General features: G+C 31.4%; 1 protein-coding gene across 1 annotated transcript in view; it reads left to right on the forward strand.

Moving 5' to 3' along the window:
* Nucleotides 1-17,309, forward strand: part of LOC127733881 (protein RRP5 homolog) — a 49,261-nt gene that overhangs the window by 23,379 nt on the left and 8,573 nt on the right. Inside the window, exons 21-36 of the mRNA XM_052243328.1 lie at nucleotides 136-355; nucleotides 725-859; nucleotides 1,165-1,298; nucleotides 3,077-3,190; nucleotides 4,101-4,168; nucleotides 4,795-4,893; nucleotides 5,599-5,692; nucleotides 6,939-7,027; nucleotides 8,482-8,535; nucleotides 9,182-9,257; nucleotides 9,814-9,897; nucleotides 10,311-10,410; nucleotides 11,479-11,722; nucleotides 12,671-12,778; nucleotides 14,142-14,261; nucleotides 15,036-15,357. Coding sequence (XP_052099288.1) covers nucleotides 136-355; nucleotides 725-859; nucleotides 1,165-1,298; nucleotides 3,077-3,190; nucleotides 4,101-4,168; nucleotides 4,795-4,893; nucleotides 5,599-5,692; nucleotides 6,939-7,027; nucleotides 8,482-8,535; nucleotides 9,182-9,257; nucleotides 9,814-9,897; nucleotides 10,311-10,410; nucleotides 11,479-11,722; nucleotides 12,671-12,778; nucleotides 14,142-14,261; nucleotides 15,036-15,357 — 2,061 coding nt within the window. The remainder of the gene's footprint in view (nucleotides 1-135; nucleotides 356-724; nucleotides 860-1,164; nucleotides 1,299-3,076; nucleotides 3,191-4,100; nucleotides 4,169-4,794; nucleotides 4,894-5,598; nucleotides 5,693-6,938; nucleotides 7,028-8,481; nucleotides 8,536-9,181; nucleotides 9,258-9,813; nucleotides 9,898-10,310; nucleotides 10,411-11,478; nucleotides 11,723-12,670; nucleotides 12,779-14,141; nucleotides 14,262-15,035; nucleotides 15,358-17,309) is intronic.

Here is a 17,309-nt window from a genome sequence, read left to right on the forward strand (position 1 = left end):
AGCAAAACAACATTTATGCTGCCTCATTATCATAGCTTACTCTAACCTGTAATGGACAAATATCTTCTGAAGTCCAGTGAGCATAACATGTGAAAAGATTTGTTAATTTTCAAGTATTCCATTTCTTTATTTAAGTTTGCTTCAGGACCCAAATTGGAAGATCTAAATACAATATATCACCAAGGGCAACCAGTCATTGCCATGGTAACAGAAGTGGACAATGAGAAAAATCGCTGTATTGTCAGTTTGAGAATGCAAGATTGTTACCATGGTAACGTAGATATTGGAATAGACCTTCTAAGTACATATCTACGGGAAATAGATAGTGCTTGGAATAAAGTTGTAGAGAAGAAAGGTAATTAATATTTTTCATTTGCTTTTTCTGAGTTTTGCATTTGAGTTGATATCTTGTCAAGTGTGTGTGAGTTAGAGGATCTTTTACTGTAAATTCAGAAATTATTGCATGCATTTACTTTTGTGATTGTTAAACAATCAACATAAATGCAAGTTTAATTATTGCGATTTTAGAATACGCTGCATACAAATAATTCTATCAAAATTTGAAATGCAATTTTTATTTTTGCAACACCTATCTTGTAGCAACTTTGTTATGGTGGATTACCTTTAATTTTATGGTTGTCTTAATAATGATTTCTTGTTTGAACATTTTATTTCTGGTGTTTATATTTATGTTTTTAAAAAAACTAAATTTTTGTAAATACAGGAAAGAAAAACAAGCTGAGAAGTGTGAAAATAGGGCAGGTAACAGAGTTTATTATAGAAGATTGTTCTGAAGATGGTTTACTTGGTCATGTGACTAATGGGGTCAAGGGCATCTGTACAAAAGAACATATGGATAGTAAGTGTTTTTGAAAATGACATCCAATTATCTCCCTTAGAAAATCAACTTGATAATTGATATAATAGGCCAAGTGTTCAAGGGCACAGACACTGTTGACATGGGGTCATATAAGCTTAGGTTAAAATGGAAAGACATAAATTTGCTATTGCAAATTTGCAGATATAACAATGTTGTGCTATATTTCAGACTAAGCATTTGTAATTTGTGGTATTGGCCCTATATTATCCTTGGTTATATATATGTTGTTCATCAAGTTTTCTCATATTTAGGCGTTTATCAATTATTTATCGTTTTTATTATAGATGATAATTATGGGGAAGGAAGTAAATTAAAATGTGTAGTTTTGTTTATTGATCCTAAAAACAAATGTGTGGAAGTGGCTGTTAATAAACATATAATAAAAACTGTAAACAGTAAACAGAAATCAAAACACAAGGTAAGTTGTACTATCCAACAAATCAATTGAACTTTTATCATTTCGCCTCACTCCCCCTTTTTAGCTCACCGGGGCCCAAAGGGCCCCATGTGAGCTTATGCCATCACTTGGCGTCCGTCGTCGTCTGTCGTCGTAAACTATTTCAAAAATCTTCTCCTCTGAAACTACTGGGCCAAATACCTTCAAACTTTAACTAAATGTTCCTTAGGGTATCTAGTTTAGAAATTGTATCCGAAGTTTTGATCCATCGACAAACATGGCCGCCATGGCTAAAAATAGAACATAGGGGTCAAATGCAGTTTTTGGCTTATATCTCAAAAACTAAAGCTTTTAGAGCAAATCTGACATGGGGGTAAAATTGTTCAATTGGTCAAAATCTATCAGCTCTGAAATTTTCAGACGAATCGAACAACCCATTGTTGGGTTGCTGCCACCGAATTGGTAGTTTTAACAAAATTTTGCAGTTTTTTGTTATTATTTTGAATATTATTATAGATATATATAAACTGTAAGCAGCAATAATGTTCAGCAAAGTAAGATCTACAAAAAAGATAATATGACCCAAATTGTCAATTGACCCCTTAAGGAGTTATTGCCCTTTAAAGACAATTTTACACAATTTGTTCATAAAGTTTGCTAACATTTAAAAATCTTCTCCTCTGAAACTACTGGGCCAATTACCTTCAAACTTTAACTAAATGTTCCTTGGGGTATCTTGTTTATAAATTGTACCCAAAGTTTTTATCCATCGACAAACATGGCCGCCATGGCTAAAAATAGAACATAAGGGTCAAATGCAGTTTTTGGCTTATATCTCAAAAACTAAATCTTTTAGAGCAAATGTGACAGGGGTTTAATTGGTCAAGATCTATCTGCCCGGAAATTTTCAGACGAATCGAACAACCCATTGTTGGGTTGCTGCCACCGAATTGGTAGTTTTAACAAAATTTTGCAGTTTTTTGTTATTATTTTGAATATTATTATAGATATATATAAACTGTAAGCAGCAATAATGTTCAGCAAAGTAAGATCTACAAAAAAGTTAATATGACCAAAATTGTCAATTGACCCCTTAAGGAGTTATTGCTCTTTAAAGACAATTTTACACAATTTTTGCTAACATTTAAAAATCTTCTCCTCTGAAATACAGGTGAGCGATTCAGGCTCTTGAGAGCCTCTTGTTCTCTTTTTCATATCAGACTGATTTAATAACCTTCAGAAGGGAGCTGAATTGGTAGAAAAAGAGAGGCGAAAGATATCAAAGGGACATTCAATTCATTCATTAGTCGTAAAAAAAACCATGGCAAAAACAAAAGGGTCTATTTATATCTGTATGGTATGACCTGCTACAAGAAAACTCCCTGTCACTTGTTCTTGTGTCAGAATGTGAGAAACTGTTAAAGCATATTAAAAATTATATAATAATCTGTTCTTTGTAGACATACTGTTAAAATCGCACATAAATATATCGAAGTAATTAATGGGACAGTACAAATTGAATTGAAGAGGGAAGAGATCTCATTAAAGGCCATGTGACAATGTGGTGTAAAAGTAAAACAAACATGCAAAATCCAATTGTTAAATACCAAAAACCTTCATGATTCCATCAAGTAGCACCTGCCTCATATTAATCATAAAATAATCTGTTCAAAAACTTACTGACAAAAATACCATTCCTTACCTCTGCTTTTACCAAGAACATCTTTGTTCACATATTCATGAATTTAAAGTTATTGCTGTATCTTGTTTTATTTATAGGCAATATTTGTTACTTATAGGTTGAGGTTGGTCAGCATGTAAAAGGGGAGATTACTCTGATCAAGAAGGATTGCATGATGGCAGTATTAAAAGGAAAAGAAGCTGGTACTGTGGTGTATCTTCCATCTAGAAGGGTAAGAGACAATTTTATACTCATTTTTTATTTCAAAGAAATATTTTTTTTTATACAAGGAAAAGACTGAAATTTATTCCAATCCATAAATGTTTCTGGTTCATTTATATAAACCATTATCCTTCTGTACATCCTTTTTGCTTATTTGCTCTATATTTTTATGAATGAATAATTTTGAATCAACTTTGTGTCATAATTACAATTATACATTAGAGCTGTTCCATTAAAATATACATGGTACCCAGGGAAGGCACTTTGAAAACAGAGTGACCACCCATAGAAGCGATTTTAGAGTCCTGCATAATTTTAAACCCGTTCAACACAATATTTCACACCCACCCATGGTGGCAAATTAGAGTTGCCTTCCCTGGGTCCCATGTATGTTTTTATGGAACAGCCCTAACTAAAATATCATTTAGTATTTATGTTTCTATGCCATACTAACCAGACTTGAATATAAAGTTGGTTACTGTTGAAGAAAGTCAGATAAATCTAATCTAATCTAACTTATCTTTAAACCCCTTTTGTAGAGGAACCATATTTTCATATGTAGAACAGGTGCTCTCTTTATATACAGTGCTGTTACTCCTTCAACCATTGGACATCTTACCATATTTACATGCTCAGCTGGGGTGCTCTCTATATACAGTGTTGTTACTCCCTCCACCATTCGATATCTGATGTGCGCATATTTACAGTGTTTATTTATCACGTATTATTGGAAAAACAGTCCTACTATATATAACACTTCAAATCCTAAATCAAATAGGTTAGTTGAAAAAGTCCTATAAAGTTCTAAATGTTCGGCATATTGAAAAAAGAATAAACAAAATACATAGAAACACATAAACATGTAGGAGATAAAGTATGTTTTTGGAAGATTAATCAGATATTTTTTTCTCTATTTACAGCATATGAATGATGTGTTACAAGTCTTCAAATATAATGTAGGCCAAGTCTTCCCCATGATAGTCAAAAGGTAGGCAACTTTGTCACTGGACTGTGAATTGTAGAGAAATTATTATATTTTTCAACCACTTCATATAGCTTTTTCTTTCAGTTTGATATTTTAACACAGAGTAATTGTATTATAACACAGAGTAATTGTATTATAACACAGAGTAATTGTATTTTAACACAGAGTAATTGTATTATAACAAATGTTTATATTGTATCTAATATTACTGTTAAGTAAAAAAATATTGAGGTACCATACCTTTAGAATTTTGATACATTAGTACTGGTCTCTATTTACTTGGTTTGATTGATGACAACTGTTTTGAACCTGTTTTAATTTAATTCAGAGAATCAGTTATTTTTGGTTCACATACATGTATTTGTTTTACTTTCAGATGTAATTTCTCAATTTTACATAAAAAAAATTAAAAAGAGTACTGGTTATAGGAATCTTGCTACATCATCAATAAGATCTTAACTGGTTTAAACTTGTAATTATGATAGCAAGATTAAGATACTTTTGAAAGTGTATATGAATTTAACAAAATGATATTAGACACTATAAAAATACAAGTAATCTTTTAAGCTTACAAACTATACTCCCAACAGATACAAATAATAACAAGTCAGATTATTATATATTTGTAGAATTATGGATGAGCATATACTGTGTTGTTTTGAATCTCACGAGAGACAGAGAAACAATAGTGAATGTGAATTACAGGTTGGAGACATTGCAATAGTTAGGTTAGTAGAAACACAGTTTATTGTTTATTTTTATAGAATTTTAAGAAAAGCATCCTAACTTAACCCCAGGTTTAAGGTGAGGTCCCTATTGCTCAATCTAAATGTTTCCCCAGGTTTAAGGTGAGGTCCCTAGTGCTCAATCTAAATGTTACCCCAGGTTTAAGGTGAGGTCCCTATTGCTCAATCTTAATGTTACCCCAGGTTTAAGGTGAGGTCCCTATTGCTCAATCTTAATGTTACCCCAGGTTTAAGGTGAGGTCCATATTGCTTAATCTTAATGTTACCCCAGGTTTAATGTTAGGTTCATATTGCTCAATCTTAATGTTACCCCAGGTTTAAGGTGATGTCCCTATTGCTCAATCTATAGTGTAAATTTTGTAAGCTGCAAGTTTTGATTTCTGAATCACTTGGACATTTGATAACAAGACAGATTTGTACATGTGTAATGTGCTGAAAATCAACCAGTCTATAGATACTATTGCTTGACAGAACCTTAATTTTAATATCTTAACATGGGACAGCTGTACCTTTGAATTATTATTCCATCTGATTTCAAAAAAAGATAATGCTTAAAAGGTCTATAAAGAAAAAAAAATGAAATATTGCCAATGATAAATACTCTTGTTACCATTCTAACCATTTATCTGTTGCAGTGTAAAGGATATACATACTCTTGTTACCATTCTAACCATTTATCTGTTGCAGTGTAAAGGATATACTTGATTTCCAGCTGAATGTGTTGTATAATTCAGTGCATGGTAGAATTCATTTGACAGAAATGGTAGATTCGATTGAAAATGTAAGTTAAAGATTGACAGACCTTCAGATAGTTAATTTCCATATGATCAACAAAAAGAATTAAAAACAAATAACAATTGCAAAAGGAACTAAAAAAAACACCACAGATTACATAATATATATTCCACTTTTGATTGAATAAGAAAGATGACTGAGAAATTAAAGTTGTATTTTACCAATGTGGATTCATTTGTTTATGATGGTATCAATTTTAATGGTTGCTCATATCAAAGTACTGTGACTTTAATGGATTGAGGAAAATATGTCAATAAGACAGCAACCCAATAACACCATATTCCTTTATGCTCTTGTAACATTCAGTCATTGTATTGCTTTGATTAATGAAATCTTTTTGATTAATGAATCACCCAATTAGGAATATGACAGTATCTACATGTCTGATAAATATAGCATAATAGTTTTGAGTTATGATCTACCTCACATGTTATGTTACTATACAGTAAGTGTATTGACTTTGATGTTTTACAGAACTGAGAATATAAGTATAGGAAAGAATGATATGTTTATTAACAACTTTTTAAATTATAAATATAAAATGAAAGAGATGTGGTTTGATTGTCAATAAGATAAGAGACGAAATGTTGATGATGTAAACAACAACAGGTCACTGTACGTCTTTTAACAATGTAAACAACAACAGGTCACTGTACATCTTTTAACGATGTAAACAACAACAGGTCACTGTACGTCTTTTAACGATGTAAACAACAACAGGTCACTGTACGTCTTTTAACAATGTAAACAACAACAGGTCACTGTACGTCTTTTAACAACGTAAACAACAACAGGTCACTGTACGTCTTTTAACGACGTAAACAACAACAGGTCACTGTACGACTTTTAACAATGTAAACAACAACAGGTCACTGTACGTCTTTTAACAACGTAAACAACAACAGGTCACTGTACGTCTTTTAACGATGTAAACAACAACAGGTCACTGTACGTCTTTTAACAACGTAAACAACAACAGGTCACTGTACGTCTTTTAACGATGTAAACAACAACAGGTCACTGTACGGCTTTTAACAATGTAAACAACAACAGGTCACTGTACGGCTTTTAACAATGAGTCCAACCAAAATTACTGTAGAGTTAGCTCTGAAAGCCTCTGGATAATAAAATGTGATACAATGCAAAGGAGAAACTAATGTCCTTATTTAAGCTAATTACATAAAACAAAAAAAAATAAGTTAACAACTTAATGAAAAATATGTATTTTATAGGGAACAACTGTTTTATCTCCTGGTAAATATAAACTTCAACAAGAAGTTAAAGCCAGAGTGGTTGGATTTAGAGAATGGATACCAAAGAAGTAAGTCGACTTTTATGCTAGTTTCGAAGTGATGTAGTTTATAAAAACAATGTTGAACTTCCTCAGTCAGATTTAATAGTTAAGGGTATGGATGTCAAATGGTATCTTGTAAATTAAAAACTCTTTAATGGTTGATTGTTAGAGGAATACCTTTTTTTTTTGTAATGTGCAATGCTATTGAAATAACAATGTTTAAATAATTTTTGCCTACCAGTACATATCAATATTTGGTGATGTAGGTTAAGTTTTGTGTTAAGTCATAGTTCTCAGAAACTTATTGTAAATAGAGAATATCATATGGCTTTTTCAATATCACACCCGTATCAACCCGAGACACCAATATAATCCCAAGAGCTCTACACTTTATTATATACTTCAAGTAGATGGAGTTTTTTTCACGTGAGTTGATGTAATACAGATTAGGGGTTTGATAAAGCCTTCACAAGCGTGACGGATATCAATGATGTGACGTCATAGAGTTTTAGGGGTTTAATAAAGCTTATGTAACCGTGACTGATATCGATATCATCACTGATGGTTGATACAGCACGATTGTCATTGATTGTATTACACATACAGTTTACCTGTATTTACTACTAAGTATATAATAAACCTGTATATTAATTACATTTCACAACTACAATCTTGTATATAGTTCAATGCTGTTCAGCAACATTAACATAATTGTGACTTTTATTTCCTATACATGCCAAATGTTTAGTAAGTGTTGACAACAGTTTTGGTCTTTGATCTAGACATAATATTTAGAGTCTTTAACCCAAGTTTGTGTTTGATTTGGCCAAGTTCAAACATCAACATTATCTATAATTATAACCTTTTTATGTTAGTATCTTTTGACTAGTGTTTAGGTCATTTTCTCTGAAACTTATTATATCAGTGATTTATTGCTTCAATCGTTTTTTTTTACATTGTACAACACAATCACATTGACTAACCTTTTTTATTAAATTTGTTTTCAGGCCTGGCATCCATTTCTTACAGACACATTATCTTATTGAAAGAGAAGTTTGCAGTTCAACCAATAAATAAATAGAAATTTTAATTTCAGAGTTTGTTTTGTGAATTGGTTAAAAATGTACAAAATTTGAGATGAATTATCTATGGGATACTGTCACAATAATTATTTATGAAAAATTGGTGCTAGTGAATGTAAAGAAATAAAAAATAACTCATATGATGGTGCTATTTTTACAATAATAGTATTTAATACTCAAAATTGACAACAGCACTAGTGTTGTTGTCAATTTTGAGTATTACTTAAGTGTTGCATTCATTTGCATTATTTGACAACCCGGCATACCAAGGTATCCACTTCATGGACTCTACCGAAAGGATTCACACAGGCGTTAGTTCACCAAACGGAGTTTAATAATAGTATTTGTATCTCTTACTTTAACAAAACTGATTTATGGTATTACTTTTTACATTTACAGAGAACAATCGTCTTCAAAGACTCTTTCCTTACCAGAGTTTACGATAAAACCCAGGTAATTAAAGACATTATGTTGTACATTCATACACACACACTCAATTTCCAAACTATGATATACACAAAAACAGCACAGAAGGTTTTTATGTTTCAGCAGATTCCTATTTATTAGTTTACTCACTATTTTACACATCAGTGTATAACTGAGTACCATTTAAGATTTGAATGGTTTTGTTTGTAGTTTTATTGGAAGGCCTTCAGACTATAAATGTGCCAATGGTCAAGACTTTTACAACCCTATAAACTGGTCAAGTTTTTTACAATCCTATAAACCTACAAATTAAAAGCACTCAAATCTGATAATTTCATTTCAATGCTAAAACTAAGAAATTACAAGTGAAATCTAGCTTCTTCTTTCTTTTCTTTTTTAAATATTCTTACACATTGTTGTAACCTTGTCATGTATAGCATATGCAGTCATGGATGTTGCAATTTATTTGAAAATAAAACATCGCTTTTAAACACTATATGATTGTTGTCTGCCAATTTAAATGATGGAATTCTTACGAGGCATTCATGTAATTATAAAACTGCAATATCCTTAATCATCATTTAGTGCCTTCAATTGAAAAAATATAGATAAGTTAGACATTTTGGTTTCAAAAAAATCATTTTCTCAAATTTTGGATATTTTTTATTTACAGCAATATGGAAAAGGCAAACTTAGATTCAGAACATAAGTTCCAGAAAAAAGACAAAGTTGTAGGATTTGTAACTAAAGTAAGACATTATATATTTTTGCTTCATAAATAAAATTACATTTACAATAAATTCTGAAACTTATTCATGCAATTGTTTTTGCAAATTCTTGACCTCTGGCAAAAATGAGAAATCTTAAATCTTAGAAAATCACTTCTGAAATTATGAATTAAATTTTTTATTATTGTGAACCTGATACCGTCACATTTATCACATTAATAAAAACTTGCAATAATTTCTGAATTTACCGTAGCTTTTACTGGTAAATATAACATTGAAGTAGCATATGATTTTACATTTTTAAAAAGAAATACATAACAATAAGTCAATGTCACAAGCACCAAACAACAGCCCTCACATTGAATGTATTATTATGTAAAGAGATGAAAATTTAAGATGTGAAAGATTAATTAAAACAATCTATTTCTATCCTTAGATATTCTATTTATATCCTTAAATATTCTATTTATGTCTTTGGGGAAGTATTCTTTTTATATCCTTAAATATACTATTTATATCCTTAAATATACTATTTATATCCTTAAATATATATAACATTAATGTCTGTCTATTTCAGTGTGAAAAAGATCATGTTTGGTTACAAGTCACACCAAAGATAAGAGGAAGAATTGGGTTAAATGATTTGTCAAAAGATCCAAAGGTTTGAACTTCCAGTATTTATTTTAGTTCAGAAAGGATAAAATGTGACAGGTTGTTGTTCTTGATAAGAAATACCTATATACAATGAGATTTCTGTTCAAGATATTAGATAGTGTATTTAAAAAGTTACTCTTCAAGAAATGACTACTGAATTGTAGTGACTGTTGAATTTGATCTGTAGGATGGATTATGAAGACTATATTACATAATTGTATTTCACCTTTTTACCTACCTATTTCCACACATTATCTTATTATTCAAAACTATAAAATTTATCTTTTTTGAGTTAGTGTAAACATAGTTTATTTATGAATTTTACTGGTACAAATAATGATACAAAGTATTAATTATACAATGAGTTATTCAAAATCAAAGCTTAATTACAGTAATAGATGTTCTGTATTTCTATAACAGGTGCTTGAGGATCCCACAAAACACTTTAAAAAGGGTCAAGGTTACAATGCTACAGTACATAATGTAATGAAAGATGGTGCTTTAGTACTGACATTGATAGGTAGGTATTCATTAGCAATCAAATAAACACATAATTTAAACTTAAAAAACTCCAGTTTATTCAGAAAATGGTATGTTTTTATGACAGTAGGAAAATATTACCTGGCAAATGAGAAAAGATTATGTAAAGTATGCAAATGACTATATTGTATATCTGAGATAATGCCCTTTTTATGGAGGTATTCAATTAGTAAAAGCAATAATTTATGGAAAGAGGTCTTTTGAATCATGGGGCCTGGGTTGTCTAAGTATTTCAGCTACTGTATCACTATCCTGTCAACAAAGAGGTTGTGAGTTTGAACCCCCCACATGGCAGGTGCTTTCAACTGTTAATTAATTAAGATTGCCAGTTTTCCTGCCAAAGGTCGTGGTTCTCTCCTGGCACCCTGGCCTCCTCCACCAATACACCAGGTCCGAGATACTGTAGTGAGTTATATTAGTCATGTGACTACCATCACCACATGACCAAAATGTAGGCATCCTCACTTCCAACACATGTTGAGTGTATGGGTGAAAAAATTTGATGCTATATTGCATGAAATTAAAACTTATTAGTTGGCCACCCTCCCTTCAGTTGTACAGGAATTGAGAATTCCTACCTACGGAACTTAAGGATGTTCGCTACTCTGTTTTAAAATAACAAGCTTTTTAAAAGACTGTTATAAATTGATAGTATATGAATAAAGAATCTAAAAAAGCAGAAAAAAATGAAGGGTCCATGTGCTTGTTTTCGAGAAATAAGCCATTGAAAATTTGGCGGGAAATAATTCTCTCTAGATTTTTCATACATTTAACATTGGCACCTTTTTTCTTTCAAAAATGATGAAAAAATAACAAGGATTTTATAAGATTTTCAAAGATGACATTTTAAACTATATGTTATCAAATTATGGAAAGAAAAGTAGGTGCTAGTGGGCAAAATTTTTCATGTCACTACATGGATAAAACCAGAGGATTCCGAATATATGGCAATAATTCAAAAACAAAAGGAGCGAACATCCTTAAATTATTTCTAGACTAACCTGCAGAATGACATAGAAAACATATAACAAATGTTTTCTGTTTACAGAGAATGCTTCAGAAAGTTTGACAAGTGGAAGTTTACATAAATGTGTTATAACATTGATTAAGGAGGACAGAGGATTATTTGTACACCTTCCTGGTGGTATTAGAGGTGTTGTAGAACTGACTGAGATATATGACAAGTACACAGATGATCCTACATCAGACTTCTATGTTGGACAGTATATAGACTGTTCTGTTATAAAACCTGGTAAAGAAGATCAACACTACTTGTCCTATAGAAAGTCCAGGTAAATATAATATCGTTCAATCTTTCTGATATAATGGGTGCTTATATATAGAAAGTCCAGGTAAATATAATATCGTTCAATCTTTCTGATATAATGGGTGCTTATATATAGAAAGTCCAGGTAAATATAATATCGTTCAATCTTTCTGATATAATGGATGCTTATATATAGAAAGTCCAGGTAAATATAATATCGTTCAATCTTTCTGATATAATGGGTGCTTATATATAGAAAGTCCAGGTAAATGTAATATCGTTCAATCTTTCTGATATAATGGGTGCTTATATATAGAAAGTCCAGGTAAATATAATATCGTTCAATCTTTCTGATATAATGGGTGCTTATATATAGAAAGTCCAGGTAAATGTAATATCGTTCAATCTTTCTGATATAATGGGTGCTTATGTATTCCTTATTTGTGGGATACCAATTACTGTAGATTTCAAAGGTAGGATTGTATTCAGACTTTGGCAAAACCAAAAAGTGCTAACGGTCTGATTTATGTACAAAACAATAAACAATAAATGAAAAACAAATATCATATACAGCAACAAACAACAACCATTGAATTACAGGCTCCTGACTTGGGACAGGCACATACAGAATGTGGCAGGGTTAAACATATTTGCAGGCAGCAAACCCTCCTTCTAAACTTGGACAGTGGTGCAACTGTTCAGCATCAGAACAAACTATAAAAATCAGTTGAATTCATATTAAATACATGTCTTTTAAGGTTTTATTTGCTGTTTGGATTAATGCGGTCTCATTGATGTATGCCCCATATCTTAATTATACAAAGCATTCAAGTATTCTAGTAATTACTATGTAAAAAGTTTTTTTTTACTTGACCAGATTTGCAACAACTAATTGTTAAAATAATTTTAATGAATGTATGGTTTTCCTGTATGTAATGTGAGGCAATTATCATTGACATTTGTGTTGTTTCAGGAAAGTACACACCAAAAAGATAGTAGACCCAGTACAAAGTTCTGTAGAAAAAGGACAAATATTACGAGGTTATGTTGTACAAAGTACAAAAACACAGCTGCTGGTCAGGTATGTTTCCCAAATGTATTAGGATGAAAACACAGGTCAATAATAAGTAACTTAACCTTTCTCAGAAGGTGGTAAATATATGTGATCCTAGTGTCCTAACTTTACTCAGAAGGTGGTAAATATATGTGATCATAGTGTCCTAACTTTACTCAGAAGGTGGTAAATATATGTGATAATAGTGTCCTAACTTTACTCAGAAGGTGGTAAATATATGTGATCCTAGTGCCCTAACTTTACTCAGGAGGTGGTAAATATATGTGATCATAGTGTCCCAACTTTACTCAGGAGGTGGTAAATATATGTGATAATAGTGTCCTAACTTTACTCAGAAGGTGGTAAATATATGTGATAATAGTGTCCTAACTTTACTCAGAAGGTGGTAAATATATGTGATAATAGTGTCCTAACTTTACTCAGAAGGTGGTAAATATATGTGATCCTAGTGTCCTAACTTTACTCAGGAGGTGGTAAATATATGTGATCCTAGTGTCCTAACTTTACTCAGAAGGTGGTAAATATATGTGATCCTAGTGTCCTAACTTTACTCAGGAGGTGGTAAATATATGTGATCCTAGTGTCCTAACTTTACTCAGGAGGTGGTAAATATATGTGATCCTAGTGTCCTAACTTTACTCAGGAGGTGGTAAATATATGTGATCATAGTGTCCTAACTTTACTCAGGATGTGGTAAATATATGTGATAATAGTGTCCTAACTTTATTCAGGATATAAGTTTATATGATCATAGTGACAAAATGAAAAAGAAAGTACATGGTGTATCAATTCATGACACAAATCACATCATACCCATGGAAAAAACAAAAGCAAAGACAGCACATTTATTGCTGTTCTTCATCTCAAACTCACAGTAAGGTCTTCAAAATAGAGCAAGAACTCTCTTCTCACTGCAAACCTGGCAGGAAATTAATTAAACTGCATAACAGTTGCAATAAACTAACTGGCCCAAAACAACAAAATGAAGTAGTACTCATAAGAGAAGTTATCCAAAGAATAAATAAGCTATAATATACCTAAGCAGCAGAAGAGATGAACTCTGTTAATATAATGAAAAAGTAAGGATATGGTTTATAATTCATGACACAAAATTATTACATACCATCTTTAGGTGTGTCTAGTACACATTTTTTTACCCCCAAAAAGTAGTTGGTAGAGGGGGTGCGTATTATACACAACTATAGATGTTTTTTTATGATTTTTTTTTTATTAATAGCATTTTTTTTTCATTATTTTATATGTTCAAGACATTTTTTATTTTATTTCTTTATTTGTAATTTAAAAAAAAAACATGTTCTTATTCTATTTCATTAAGATATTTACATAATGTATATTTTTTGTGTATTAGTTTAGCCAATCAGGGTACAGTGTCAGGAACAGTCACAAAGTCATATGTATCAGATCATGGGGTAGATGATGTCACAGCAGCATTCCCAGTTGGCAAGGTTGTTATAGTCAAAGTTTTAAGGTAAACAATACATATTATAGAAATTTGCAACATAGGTAATAAGACTTCATAAGGAATGCAGGTTGTACAATATTTTATGCTTGTTGAAATGTAGTGGAAAAAATTTGAAAGTTGTCTATTTGCCCATGTGAAATACTGTCAGGTCATTTTTATTTATAGAATATATCCACATTAGGGAATTTTCAGTGTTGTATGGTCCTTGAGTTTACCGGTAATATTTTTCTATTTTGGAACCTTGGATTATCCATTTTTTTATGACCCAGAAGCAGCGGAGGGGGCTTTAAGGTTTACCCTTGTTTGTACGTACGTCAAGAAATTGGTTTCTGTTCTCTAACTTTAGTTTGTCTCAACCAAATGTTATTAAACTTATACACAATGCTTATAACCAAAAACCTCAAATCATGTTCAAATTTTGGTGACGTCACTTTTACCGTTCTGGAGTTATGCCCTTCATAAATGGAAAAAATGGTGAACTTTTCATTTCGGTTCTCTAATTTTAGTTTGCCTCAACCAAATGTTATGAACTTATACACACAAAACACAGATCAAGTTTGATTTTGGGTGGTGTTACTTTTATATCCCTTTATAATGTTATATGCAAGCCGGGGCATCATCTGTGTCCCATGGACACATTCTCTATTTTTTTTTACATTGACTTTTTACGTAAATCAAGTATAAACTGATAAGTTTCATGGGGTATAACTCCTACATTTTTAACAATCATTTGTCTTTGACTGGGCTATGGTTTAGTTATATTTATAAATTTCATTTCAGCATCTCTCCTAAAGTAGAACTCTCACTTAGGGAAAGTGACACTGGTGTTAAACAACCAAAATCAGACAAATTAAAAAAGAAAAGAAGAGATTATTTAAATTCAGAAGAGGAATACACTGTTCAAAATAATAAAAAGCAAAAGAAAAGTAGTGAAAAAAGAGATAAATCTGAACTGACTAAAGTGAAAAAATTGGACCGGAAAAGAAAACTTTCAGAATTAGAAAACGCTAATTCATCATTAACTGACTTTTATAAGAAATCAAAGGGGACAGGCGACTCAGACAGTGGGATAGAAGATGTGTATCCAGGTTATCCTTTGCAGGTAAGAGATTAAAAGGGACAGGTGACTCAGACAGTTGGATAGAAAATGTGTATCTAGGTTATCCTTTGCAGGTAAGAAATCAAAAGGGATAAATGACTCAGACAGGCTACTGATAGTGCCAAACAGCCCATTCTGCAGGTCTCATGGTTCATGTAAGAACTGCAAGTACCATAATATTTAGGAGTAACAAAATTTCAATAAGAACTTTGTTCAGAGTAGTATATATTTTGTCTGTATAAATTTCATTATATTGTCCCCTGTGCTACCAGTTGCGAGGGACATAAAAATATATCAGATGTCTGTCTATATGGTCATGTAAGGGCTCTCACATGTACAATTCTTGCCAGATTTTAATGTAAATTCATATCAAAGGTTATTGTCAGCAATGTCTTGGACAATTTTGAAAATCAGTTCCAAGGAACTATTTGTATAGGAGTTGTGCCCCTTGAAAATATAAACTACAGTTAACTTTCATTGTCTCGAACTCGGTTGACTCGAAATTTCGATGAGTTGAAGTTTTTCCGTGGTCCCGAACTTTGTTCCATATAGTTATATGTATTTTGACTCCTGCTGAGTCGAGATTTCGGTTGACTTGAACCAAATTTATGGTCCCAAGGTAAACAAAAGCATTCAAATTTCATTATTTAACTTGCACTTATACACATACGTTGAAACATGACCTCAGTGATTTAAATGGATAAAAGAGTGCATGTGACAATACACATGTAATTAAATTTCTGGTCACTGACCACTGTATTGATTTATGACATTTTTTTTCTACGAGTGTTTACCTAAGATTATCTTTGATCACCATGATAAATGATTGTGATATAGTTTATGAAAAATTATTTAAAATGTTTTAAAAACAATTAATCATAATCATACATTAATAAGTTTGGTTGTGCTTAAAGTAGGGATTAAGACTTAGTGATCAACTCAAAACAACTCTCTTGCAGAAAAAATTCAAATAAAAGAAAAATGAAAAGAAATCTAAATTTTCTAAAATCTCTTGTATACGAGAATGAACAATTTTCTCAACTTTTAATCACAATTGTTTTGAAATTAATATTTCAGCTAAAAACCATAGGAAAAAATTGTAACTATATAAAGAAATATATAAGAGACGAAAAATCATATAATTTTATCAAATTAACAAAAGACCATTACATACAGATACATCGATCTCTGACCAGAATATTGATCCCCTGCTCATATGCATCTGGATTTATTTTAGCCTTACCAAACCAAACAAGAGTTGTGTCCCTTAGTCTGTCAAACTTCCAGTATTAGTTTGAGTCGAACTAAGGGTATCTCGAAATATTTCTGTGGTCCGGCTTACTTTTAGATAATGAGAGTCGACTGTAATTGGAAAATTACATTGTAAGCTCTCTCAAGCCTATAATTCTTGTAGGATTGTTATGAAATTTGCATTGAAGGTATATATCAGCAATGTCTTTGAGCAGTTTGAAAAGTGCTGATCAATTATTCTTACTTGAGTTATGTCCCTTAAAAGTGTAAAGTCTATTTAAAATTGCATTGGAAGCTCTCACAAGTTTACAATTCTTGCTAGAAATTTGTGAAATTTATGTCAAAGGCTTATATCAGCAATGTCTCAGATAAGTTCAGAAATCAATGTCAATATTATTTTTTATAGGAAGAAATGTAAATTCTACACAAAAGTTCATTGTAAGTGCTGATAAATGTACAATTCCTGCAGGATATTTATGAAATTTATGACACAGGATTATATCTGCAGAGTTATGGACAAGTTTGAAAATCAGTGCTGATGAACTTTTATCAAAAGAGTTGTGCCCCTTGGAAATTAAAATTATATAGAAAATTGCATTGTTAGCACTCTGAAACCTACTTTTCTTGTAGAATTGTTATGAAATGTATATCATAGGTTTATACCAGCAATGTCTTAGATTAGTTCAAAAATCAATGCTGATCTA

Source organism: Mytilus californianus, unplaced genomic scaffold (assembly GCF_021869535.1).
Source record: "Mytilus californianus isolate M0D057914Y unplaced genomic scaffold, xbMytCali1.0.p SCAF_3, whole genome shotgun sequence".
Taxonomy (NCBI): Eukaryota; Metazoa; Mollusca; class Bivalvia; order Mytilida; family Mytilidae; genus Mytilus; species Mytilus californianus.